The sequence below is a fragment of the Nicotiana tabacum genome, chromosome 20 (assembly GCF_000715075.1).
Source record: "Nicotiana tabacum cultivar K326 chromosome 20, ASM71507v2, whole genome shotgun sequence".
Lineage (NCBI taxonomy): Eukaryota > Viridiplantae > Streptophyta > Magnoliopsida > Solanales > Solanaceae > Nicotiana > Nicotiana tabacum.
The window spans coordinates 85,847,583-85,860,638 of NC_134099.1; the positions used below are offsets into that span (position 1 = coordinate 85,847,583).

The 13,056-nt window shown below is 34.8% G+C and overlaps 1 protein-coding gene and 1 non-coding gene across 2 annotated transcripts; one reads left to right on the forward strand and one right to left on the reverse strand.

The window, feature by feature from the left end:
• Positions 1 to 10,698: 10,698 nt before the first annotated feature.
• Positions 10,699 to 10,805, reverse strand: LOC142174996 (small nucleolar RNA R71). The gene has a single exon (XR_012704193.1). It is a non-coding gene; the product is annotated as a small nucleolar RNA R71 (small nucleolar RNA).
• A 936-nt stretch (positions 10,806 to 11,741) lies between these two features.
• LOC142174447 (uncharacterized) lies at positions 11,742 to 12,704 on the forward strand. The gene has a single exon (XM_075240241.1). It carries the CDS (start codon positions 11,742 to 11,744, stop codon positions 12,702 to 12,704), a length of 963 nt encoding a protein of 320 aa, XP_075096342.1.
• The last annotated feature ends 352 nt before the right edge of the window (positions 12,705 to 13,056 follow it).

Consider the following 13,056-nt stretch of genomic DNA (forward strand, 5'->3'; position numbering starts at 1 on the left):
GGGAACCAATAATAGTTCCAAGTGATTCTATCAACACTCAATAAACCAAGTAATGTCCGCCAAGCCCTCACCCCCTCTGGAAGATTACAACTTGCAGCTCTGTCTGGGTGATATCCAATGTAATTCAGCCAATCATCATTGAAATTTACTACTATTGGATGATGATAAAGGTGCTCTATGAACTACATCTACAGCAGAGTGTTGCATCCCTCAAAGTAATCTTCACCTTCTTGACAACGGGTCAAAGCCCTAGAAATGATATCATGAACGCGAAGATTCTCAACTCCCTCCAAGCGTCGTAACTCAACTGGTTGACGAATTCTGTGCCCGAGAAGTTCTCAAACCCTTTCTCGTCCCCAAATCTGTCATAAAAATATTCCGACGGAACCCAACCTTCGTTTAAGCAAACCATTGGAATTCGACGAAGGCATAACTTCTATAAAAAGTTGTTCACACCAACTTTTCTCGGAACAACAGGCCTTTTCCCACGAAGGTCTCTTCCCAATTCGGTGAACCCACATAATTCTTCCAATGTAGGTGTCATTTCACAATCTTTGAACCTGAAGACATTGTTCGCGGGGTCCCAAAAACCTACTATAGCCTCGATTAAATCTCTGTTAGGCTTAGATCCTATGAGGTTGGTGAGGAACTTGAGGTGCTTAAATACTCGATTCCGTTCCCATGTAGCAAAACTAGCCCACCAATTACAAAGACTACTCGGGGTCTTATCTCTGATCAAGAACATAGGAGGTGTCTCGTCCCTTACCCTTTTCTGACTGCTTCTTTGTGGAGAACTCATGGTGATCCTAAGAATAAGATAAAAAAGGGTTAGGACTTACCTAAACTATATGCAAATTATGATCATTCATTATTTTATTTTATTTTTTGGTCAATTTAGGACTCGATCTATTTTTTTAATTACAATATATATTTTGAAATTACCGGACACAAAAGTTGAGATGATAAAAGCGAAAAATGGCTATTATTACAAAAATGACCCTTTAATACTTCCATAGAAGGCATAAAAGATGTCTCGGCAAAAACAGCCAAACACAGGAACAAAACAATAAAAATAGACAAAATAATAAATAAAAAAAACTATTTTTACGAAAATGACCCTTTGCAATATGAGTATAACCAGGTAAAAATAGCTACTTTTTGCAAAAACAATCTTTCAGGAAAGGTTTAAAGTTGTTTCAACAAAAATGGCCAGACATAAGGGCAAAATGGTAAAAGGTGAATAAATATGGATAAAGTAACTATTTTTACAAAAATGACCCTTCAGCACTTCCCAGGAAGATTTTAAGGCTGTCTTGGCAAAACAGCTGGAACATGAGGGCCAGACAGTAAAAGGTGACCAAAATAGGCCCTTTTTTTGAAAATTTTATGCTCCCCTTTTTTTTGAAACATGTGGGCTGAACCCGATGGAGGTTGCCTACGTATCTCACATCCGGTGAGAATCAAACTCGCGTAGTTCAGTAAAACAGGGTACTCCCCCCTTTTTTTTTTTTAATGAAAATTAATCTTTACAACTCACACCAGACTACTACAAAATATATATATTTTTTTTAAAAAAAAGGTTTATTTGCACTAAACTAGGAGAATTATTCTCTTTTTTTTTTCATTTTTAATAATTACACTAATTTTTTTTAAAACCGGTCGACAATGCAAGTAAGCCTTCCAAATGATGTATCAAGTAGCACATACGTGAACATGATGGTCTCAAAGAGGATACCTGTCTTATACGGACCCGGCCCCTGTGCCGAGTTTCTCTAAGTCAAATGCACGTGACGCAAATAAAGCGAACCTACTAGGGATATCCGGCATGAGGCTTGTTCTTCTAGGTTTAGATCCTATTGGAGAAGGTATCTAGACTGACTTACTCGAGCGGACAACTGGAGCCGAGGAGGCTCAGTGTACCGATAGCATTGCTTTCCGGCTTAACTGGTGGTGCTCCTCACCTAAAACAGGTGTGACTAAAATCCTTCATCGGGTGACGAACACCTCAGCTATCTCAAAGAAAGCGAGCTATGTCAAGCAAATGCCCAATTTTTAATTTCAAAAAGACTCAGAGGGGGTGCGTGAGAAAACAGTTTATATGTACAGTTCAACAATATCAAAATGATAAAAAGCGAACAGGTAGCACATTAGGCACAAATAAGTCACAATATTTACAAAATTAATAAAGCCAAATAAAAAGTCAACATGTACAAGCTCAAATTCTTATGTAATTCCCCAGCAGAGTCGCCAGAGCTGTCACACCCCTTTTCTACCTCTCAAAATAATAATAATATGTGTATGGGCCAAAGTGTTTTTCCAATTAAAGTGACAAAATTTGAATATGAATTATTTTATTGTTCAGAGTCGCCACTTAGAATTGATTTTTTCGGTGTTCCAAGTCACCATTTATTTGGATCCCTAGTCAAAGGAAGGTTTGACTCTATTTTAATCGGTCCGCGAAAACAAAGTTCGGGTAAGGAATTCTGTTGACCGGGGAGAAGGTATAAGGCATTCCCCGAGTCTCGTGGTTCTAGCACGGTTGCTTTATTGACTTAAACTTGTCTTGAATTAATTTTGGACAAACTGTGATTTATATTATTTTCATGTTTTACCTATCCTCTTTTATCTCTTGATTATTAGAAAAAATTAAAGAATATTTTTGAATAATAAGATGTCATAACCACACTACGCAAGCGAAGGCGTGATCGACGAAATTTATTATTTAGTCATAACGGTGCTACGCAAGCGAATCCGCGGTCATGACAAACGATTGCTAGCACGTTATTTACTTTTGAAAAATTGCCGCAATTGTGTTGGAGGAAACATTAACCCTCTTTTTTCAGAAAATTTATTAAATGTCACTACCACGCTACGCAAGAGAATCCGTGATTATGACAAAAGATTTATAAATTAATTAAAACTATTGAATATGACATGAAATTGATGAATTAACTTATTAAAAGTTAAGCGTCACGCTACACAAGTGAGTCCGTGAAGTTAAAGCGCACCTACTATTTGCCTAACGTTTAAATTAATTAAAGGGAAACTAGTTAATTAAAATAGTAGAAAAATCTGATATTATTATTATTTTTCCGAGCTTTATAGTTGGGAAAAATTATGCAAATAAATGTTGGACCAACTTTATCTATTTTAAAAGAAATGAGCCAACTTCTTGTTAAAAAAAATGGGCCAGCTTGTATGGAGCTTTTGGGCTGCTGGAATTTATTATTAAAATGGGCCAAGAAATGAATTTCAATTGGCCCAATGCTATATAGAAAAAAAGGGGTAATTTTGTTCTTTAAAGGTAAATGGGCCAACTTTTATCTTTGATTAAATAAGGCCCAAAGTTGATACAATCTTAGCTTTTTACTTAGTTTGAGTTCATGACCATTAACTACATAGTCACAACTGTATAAACGCTCACTTTACAAAAATAGTCATTTTTGCAAATCTGGCAAAATGGCCATATTCACAAAGATATTATCATAGCATTCCTAGAAGCATATGTTGGCAGTGAAATTTCAGCAACTAAAACGAACTCATGCTATGTGTTATACACCTAAAGACATTCATGACATACTTGGCATTGTTACTCGGATATAATAGCTTGAAAACATGCTTAAAAAATCCATAAACGACTTACATATCACATTCAAAAACTTACAACTCAATATTCAAGTATTATGAAGGACTATATTCACATTATCACATGTTTGATACATAACAATAACATACAAGCTCTTTTGTTGTCAAACTATTCATCACATCAAACACATTTAAATGGTGCAACATGTTCAAGTTGTTCCCATTGCTGAAAATACGTACATTACGAGTCTTAAAGGATTATCTGGTAGCAAAAGAATAAACAGTAGTTCCGCAACTAAAGCAGCATAAAAACAGCAGCAAAACAGCAGCAAATCCGTGTTAAACAAACACGGAAACTTATAGAGGGAACCCAGAAACGAACTTTAAAGATGACTTATACTTTTTTAAAAGTTTGCACTCTAAGATTCACCCCCAAAGCTCACCATTTCAGCTTACTTTTCATGTGTTCAACTGCTGATTTTTTTTTTGTTTTTGTGACAAAGCAATTATAAAAAATGCCCCCTGAAAGTGTGATGGAGTCCCCCCAAAGTGAGGAAAGGGCAGCCCTTAAATAGGCAAATTTGGACAGATTTTGGTTCACCAAATGTCTGTCCAACAAAAACTGACATTGTGTGCTAAACATTGTTCAAAATCTGTCCAAAGGTCAAAGGAAATCTACTATGTCAGAAACAAAGAGGAAAAAAAATCATTTCAGCCACCCTAACTAGTAAATGTAGGCTACTAGCACCCTATTTTGTGATAAAATAACATAAACTTTAGATTTTAACAACATCAATATCACCCTGTTGATTCAAACTAAACCAAGTATTAAAACATGTAATTAAACTTCACACATGTGTTGCGAACCAATCGTAAGCAAACAAAAATTAACTATTAAAGCCAAACGAAACGCACGCTATCGCTGGAGCGATTTAATAAAACCAACTAGACAAATATAATCAAAAATGGATTAAATGAAGAAACAAGATGGAAACTAACTTTAACTAAAAAAAATCAAAAAATTAATAACGGGGTATGCCAAAAGAGGTGTTCGGGGAGGTCGCCGGAATTTGGCCGGATTTTGGTCGCCGGATTTTCAGGGTGAAATTGGCATCAATAGCTATGTCTTGAGGATCTCTATCCATTGATGTAGGTATTGTGGGATGGTAGTGGTTGGAGATTCAATAATTTGGGCAAAAAAGTGACGGGAAAGTTTCCTAGATCTAAGATTCAAGGAGTTTGAGGGATTTTTGAAGGATTTGGTTTGGAGATATGGAAAGAGGAAGTTGTGGAGATTACATGGTGTGAATTTGGAGGTGTTTGGAGGTGGTCCACCGGCGGCGGCGATTTCCGGCCGGCAGCGGCTTGGGGGGAGAGAGAAGAGAGAGTGATGAGAGGGAAAGAAGAGAGAGAGGAAATAATGGGAAATGGGGCAAATTTTTGGGGATTCTAGGCATTAAATACCTAGGATGAAGATCAAACTAGGACCGTTGGATTAAATCAAGATGGGTGGATGAGATTGAATCTTGTCACTTAACCAAAACGACGTAGTTTCAAGGCAAAACTACGTCGTTTTAAGCTCTTCTTGGCAGCCCCTTTTGGACCGGGTTTGGGCTCTTTGGTCTCAAATTTTGGGCCAGTTTTGGCACAATTTTAATTAAATTATACTAGCCCAAACCCTACCCCATTTATCAAACTATTACTCAACTCTTAAAACCTATACATACACAAAAAATAACAAACAAACACACACACACACACACACATACATATTATATATATATAAGGCAAAAATTAGGCATTTACACTAAATTAAAAATTTGTACATATACAATGAATTTCTCAAGACAAATATTTTGGGCCCAACCAGCCCGAAGATACCGTTAACATGGTGTGATATTGTCCGCTTAGGGTCAAGCTTGTGCAGTTTTTTTCAAAAGGCATTTCACCATTAAAAGATTTTTACATCTTATTTGTATGCTCACAATCTTTTTAGCTACCAACGTGGAACTTTGTTTGCACACTAACAATCTCTCCCTCGAACTAAGCGATATGGCACATCACCACGATTCACGGATCCCCCCTCGAATTAGTGAAAATGACACCAGGTAGCTACTTTTAAGCATGCTATTTAAAATATATCCACAATTTATAATGTATTTAAATATTAACCAATTCACTTAAACTTCAGGACACAACGTCCTGAAGTTTAAACCTCAAAGTTCAAATTTCAGGACATTGTGTCCTAAATTTTGAAAATTATGTCTAGAAATTCGATTCTTATGTTCTGAATTTTAAATTGGCAGTTCAGAAATTTAGAACACTTAGTCATGAATTTCAAACTAGCTGCTCAAATGTAGGACACTAAATCTTGAATTTCTAATTAGCAGCTCAAAAACTCAGCACACTTAATCCTAAAATTTTGGCTAATCTTTAAATATATTATAAATTATGGATATATTTGTCGCGCCCCCTTTTTTTCCTAAGCGGAAGTCGGGTTCATGATATTTTTATTATGGGACAACTCATTCCTTTTGGGAACTGGGTTTGAATTTGGAGAGTCGCCACCTAATGATTAGGGTGCAATAGGACACCAAAAGAGTTCGATTTGAATAACAAGAGATAGGGTAAGTGCTTGAAATTATTCTAAGGGGAAGGTGTTAGGCACCCCTCAGAATCCACTAGTGTTGTTTCCGGCCAGAAAATTATTGTGAATTGAGGTGCAATTAACGTATAAGCAAATAAGGCTCAAATAATAGGGGATTTGAACACATAATTGTTTGAAAGTAAACAAGTTTTGAAAGAACAATTAGAAAAGCTGATTCTTTAGAATAAGGAGTTAAATTGTTAAAAGAATAAAGAATAAAGGAAAGAGGATCCTAGGTTTATTAAAAATATGGATCATCCCACATAATGTACGGAAATCACTCCTTAATGAGGGGCTACACGTGACATTATCGCGTGGTCATCATATCCATATCTACCCTTCCCACCCCGTTAAGGTATTAAAGCGCGGATTGGTCTCGATTACTTATTGCATGCTATTACCCGTCCCATTCCTATCAATCCCGGAGGCACTTAGGACTACTAATCCTAAAAAGGAGGGATGTTGGGCTTATTTGGAGTTTCAAAGGTAAAATTCTAAGGCGACATACAAAAACACATATTGCATATAAAAGGGGAAACCCATAAGCATATAGGCTCAAGTATACGTCCTCGAGCAAACACATAAAGTAGCATGTCTTACACATACTGCTTAGGTCTGATTGAAAAGCATTAAAGACGAGGGAGATGAGATTGTTGAGGTAATTTTAGTTTATTGCATAACTCATATAAGAAGTCCGAATCAGGCCTGCCTGCTGGTTGTGGTGATTAACAGATTCAGTTTTACAGTTATTATTCTAAGGCTTGCCTACGTGTTTAAACGGGGTCCTATAGGCATGATATCTACCGAATTTAAAAAGTTATGGGATAGTAGAAGCTTGAAATGAATTATTCGAAATCCTATAAGCATGCCTGTTAAACCTTGTTAAGCGAGGGAATTAGGTTATTAAGAGAAGCAGAATGAACAAAAAAAAATTGAACTGGTTACAGGTTCTGCAGGTGGTAGTATCTACTGTTACCGACTTTAATTCCTAGGAGCATGTTATCTAACATTGACTGTGAATGAAAGCAAATCAGATTGATTTAAGAAACCCCTATAGGTATGATTTTTATGCATTACTCGTCTTAAACCTTATAGGCATGTCATCTAAATGAAATTTGAATATGCAGAATTAAAAGTACTCTATAGGCAGGTTTTCTACATGAAGTTGAATATGCAGAATTAAAAGTACCCTATAGGCAGGTTTTCTACGTGAAGTTGAATATGCAGAATTAAAAGTATCCTATAGGCATGGTCTCTAGGTGAAGTTTGAATATGCATGAGTTAAAACACCGTAAAGGCATGTTTTCTACGTGAAGTTGAATATGCAGAATTAAAAATATCCTATAGGCATGATCTCTAGGTGAAGTTCGAATATGCATGAGTTAAAACACCCTATAGGCATGTTTTCTATCCTTGCATGCATAGTTACCCAACCTTTTTCACTAGCCATCCCTAAGTGTTTATTACAACTTATTACAAATCAGAATAACAAATTACATCAGAACAGAAAAATACAAAGAAAGTACAACCAGAGGAGGCCTAATTCTTGACTTCCTCTCTGAGTTACGAGATAAACCAACTCAAAGACTATTGATCCAAAGTCTTTCTCCAATTTGAGAGTGTCAGAGTTCCCTAAGAGACTCAATGGGACTCCGGGCAGTGCTCACACCCAAATTGTATTACCAGAATAGGGACAAGTACAGTGTGGAAGTGCTAGACCTCAAGTGTCCAAGTTCAGAAGGAGCTCATGCGTCCCAAGGCAAGGCTCACAAGAGGGGGGAGGGAGCAGAACTTAAGTCTAAGAGAGAGTGCAGGTGAAGAAACAGAGTAAAGAAGAGGGAGAGAGGTGCTGGGAAACAGTTACAGAGTTAAGGACTTCACACAAAAGGGGTTCAAGGATTGGGGATTGTAAAGAGCCTATGCACTTAGTGATGACTATAAAATATTCATATATTATATACTTAAAAATAAATTATTTTAAATAATATATATATATATATATATATATATATATATATATATATATAAGCAGTAAGTAAGGCAAGTCCATATATAATATGTCAATTATTTGTATTTTCTAATAGTATTTTGCAGGAAATAAAAATATCATGATAAAGCAAATAAAGGAATAAAAGAGAAGCACAACGCATCATGGCAATAGAAGCAGGACGCATCATGGCAAAAGAACCACGAGACATCGTGTCACCTTATGAGATTTGATATCTATAAATAGGATATTTGTGTTGAAAGGATGAAGATCATATGTGCCTAATTAGCAACTTTTCTCTAGCTTTGGTCTTTACTTCTCTCTTTATCTATTTCATTTTATCTTGTAGTCTTTGAATTTTCTAAGAGTGTTGATAGTATTTTAAGAATTTCTTTCTTTGTGAGATTTAAATACTCCATAATGGAGTAATTTCTTTTGTTGGGATAGTTGATGAAACTCGATAGCGTTATAATATTAATCTCAATTTTACTACATGCTTGACCTGAAACTTTCTAATTATATTTCTATATTGTGCTGGAATATTAGTTTTAATTAATTATTATCACTTCTATCTATTTATTCTTCAAAGTTAGTTGTATGTCAATTTTGTAATTCTCACGAAGCAAAATTAATATACGATAACTATTGGGTAAAATAATAGAGTGAGAGTAATTCTTTTTAAGCTATCATTCCAAGTCTGTAATCTTGCTTACTTCCATTCTAATTCTCACGGAGGAGTTGTAGTTAGCAAGATTATTGATTTTTAGTAAAAAGTAATCGCAAGAGGTTTTTGCTATCTTTTAGCACAATTCGGGCAAGAAAATTATTTCGGTTTAATCATCACAAGTAATATATCAATTGATTTACATAACCTCGCAGAGTGTTGTTAATTGATTATTTCTTAGTGAGCAAAATATAATTGTATTAGCAATAAACAGTTATTCCTAAGAGAAATATATGTAGAATCTAAGATTTTATTATTATCACGCTATCGAGTGAATTCAATGATTCCCAACTCTTTTTAAATATAAATCTTTCGAAAGTTATTTTATTTCAACTTAAGCAATTTAAATTTTCAACAAACAAAATTTCATCAATTTGATTCTCTCAAATAGTAGTAAGAATATTATATGTTTGTAGCTAGATTCTCCAATCTCTGTGGGGCGATATCATAAACTATACTAAAATTTGACAAAGTACGAGTAGCAAAATCTTATACGCATTGGCCTCGTCAAATTTTGGCGATGTTTCCGGGGATTGGCATAAGTCTACTTCAGACTAAATATTCTGTTACTAATTTGGGAACTTACTATTAGTATTATTATCTTTGCTATCAATGTTTACTAAATATTACTACTATTACTTTTACTATTAAAAGTACTAACATCTTATACAAGTGTTATTATCATTTATCCTTCTTATCATCATTATAGCATAGCAGTCACTATTATTAATACTAGTACTACTTGTAACTATATTCTATATTAGTATTATATTATTATTTTCCATCGTTAGTTACTGTTACTACTAACTGATTTCGTTTACCATTTTTTTTTTCATAACATCTATTGCTAATTAGTACTAATATAATTACTATTATCATATACTACTACTACTACTACTACTACTACTACTACTTAGTAATAATAATAATAATAATAATAATAATAATAATAATAATAATAATAATAATAATAATAATAATAATAATAATAACAACAACAACAACATTATCATACTACTATTTTTATTTGATCGCTTATTATTTTTGTCATCTTTGTATTCTTTGTTGTCCTTGTTATTCATCACTTTCTTTTAATTATTTTCTTCTAAGTACTACTATTACTACCACTTTAGGAGTTAAGTTCAGTTTGTTTTTTTTAGAATTTTGAGTAGTTTATGACCCGCTCTTCTATAAAGGAGTTGGTCAATTACGATCCTGAAATTGAAAGATCTCTTCGATTGTGCAGGAAAGGACAAACATTATCTTCCCAAAGCATAGCTTGTGAAGGTATGGAGAATCAGGAAGTAGAAAATATCAACTCACGCGAAGTACCACCACCAGTCCAAATAGAGGATCAATTTGATGAAGTGGCGCCAAGGCCAACAAACAAAATCCTAAGGGATTATGCTAGATCTGACCGCTTCAACTGTGAATCTAGTGTCAGAAAACCTCCAGTGGCAGCCAACAACTTTGAAATCAGGACTGGCCTGATTCAAACAATTCAAACAGTCTTGCATCTTCACTGGAGACGCAAGTGAAGATCCACACAGTCATTTAATTGACTTTTTGGAACTTGTTGAAACAACTAAGTATAATAGAGTACCTCCTGAAGCTATCAAATTAAGGCTATTTCCTTTCTCTTTAAAAGGAGATGCCAAGACTTGATTGCGAAGTTTGCCACAAGGTTCCATTACCACATGGGATCAAATGACTCAGAAATTTTTAATCAAATATTTTTCCCCTACTAAAACCACAAAGTTAAGAAAAGACATATCTAATTTCTTGCAGACTGACACAGAGTCAGTTTATCAAGCTTGGAAAAGGTTTAAAGCAATGTTAAGAAAATGTCCACACCACGATATTCCTAAACATATGCAATTGTATATTTTTTATCACGGGCTTAAAACCCTCTTCTAGAAATGTGATAGATGCAGCTGCAGGAGGTTCAGTAATGGAAAAAACAACAGAGGAAGCATTGCAATTGTTGAATGAAATTTCTGAGAATGCCATCCAATGGCCATCTGAGCGTATAATTATCAAGAAGGCCGCTACAGTAAATCAGGTTGATGCTTTAAATACACTAACACAACAAATTTTTTCTTTGGCACAAAAGTTTGAAACTTTTCAGGTGAATACACAACAACTAAGCCAATCTGAGGCTTGTGACATGTGTGGAGGAAATCATCAGAACCATGAATGTCAAGCAACCAATCACAATGATGAACATGTCAATGTCATCGGTTACAAGAAGTATCCTTTTGGTAGTCCAATGGCACAGAAACATCCAAGATTTCAATGGAGCAATCCAAATGGTGCAGAGAACTCTCAAAGCTTCCAGAAGCAACAAATACAGGGTCCACCCGGATACCAGAATCCAAACCATGGTCAATCAAACTTTAGACCTTATCAACAAGCAGGGCCCTATCAGCAAAGGCCTCAACAAGCTCATTCAAGTCTTGATGATCTTCTGTATAAGTATATTAAAGTCATTGATGAAAAGATGGAGAGCCAAAATTCATCCCTTAAAAATCTGGAAATACAGTTGAGCCAATTGGCAGCTCTTGTTTTAGAAAAGATTCAAGGTCCCTTACCAAGCAATACAGAGAAAAACCCAAAATAGCACCTTAAGTCCATCACCTTACGGTCAGGTAAACCCTATGTAGACCAGTTAGAACAACAGGTAAACAACGGTAAGAATATTGAAATACCCTCTGGACCATCTGAAAAGAATGAAGTCAAGAAAAAAAAATATTGAAAAATTAACTCCTCTCCTTGTGAATATTCCCTTTCCACAAAAAATGAAAAGAGAAAAGCTTGACAACCAATTTGCAAAATATTTGGAGATTTTAAAACAAATTCACATCAGTATTCCTTTTACTGATGCTTTGTTACAAATGCCTTCATATGCCAATTTTTTAAAGGAAATTTTGCCAAGTAAAAGAAAATTAGAAGAAGTTTTTGTGGTAATACTTACGAAAAAATGCAGTGCTATACTTCAAAATAAGCTACCACAAAAGCTTGGTGATCTAGGCAGTTTTACAATTCCATGCACTTTGGGAGGAGTATATTTTGAAAAAGCACTTTGTGATTCTAGAGCTTCAATAAATTTAATGTCATTTTCTATCTTTAAAAAGTTAGATCTTGGTGAAATAAAAGACACAAGTGTTTCTTTTCAGTTTGCAGATCAAAGTACTAAGAAACCTAAGGGAATAATTGAAAATGTACTCGTAAGAGTAGATAAGTTTGTTTTCCCTGTAGATTTTATAGTACTTGAAATGAAAGAATGTCCTAATGAACCAATAATTTTAGGTAGACCATTTCTTGCTACAGGAAGAGCAATTATAGATGTTCATCAAGGACAATTAATTTTAAGAGTTGATGAAGAAAGAGTCATATTTGATATGCAAAAGATACTAAGATATTCAGGAGATGAAACATCATCTTCATGTTTTTCAATTGACATGATTAGTTATCTTACAGATGAATTCAAAGATGATCAATTAATTCCAGATTCAATGGAAAGATGTTTGATCAAATCAAGCACCACACAGTACGATGATCCCACCATCAGAAGAGAAGTTGAAATATTGGACAAAGATTCAGAAGAAGAAGAGATGAAATCTGAACAAGTTCAATCAAAAATTGAACTCAAAACTCTCCCTTCTCAATTGAAATATGTTTATCTTGAGCAAGAATTATTTCCAGTAATTATTTCATCTTCTCTTACTGCAGAACAAGAAAATAGTTTGATAAAGTATTGAAAGCACACAAATGAGCCTTGGGTGGACTATAGAAGATATTAAAGGGATTAGTCCGGCTATTTGTACACATAGAATCCTCATGGAGGATAGCTACAAGCCAACAATCCAGTCGCAAAGAAGATTGAATCCAGCAATCAAGAAGTAGTAAAAAAAGAGATCGTAAAGTTGTTGGCAGCAGGTATTATATATCCCATTTCTGACAGCCCGTGGGTAAGTCCAGTTCAGGTAGTACCAAAGAAAGGAAGTATGACAGTTATAAAAAATGAAAATAATGAGCTCATACCTACCAGGACTGTTACAGGATGGAGAGTCTGTATTGATTACAGACGTCTCAATGATGTCACTAGAAAAG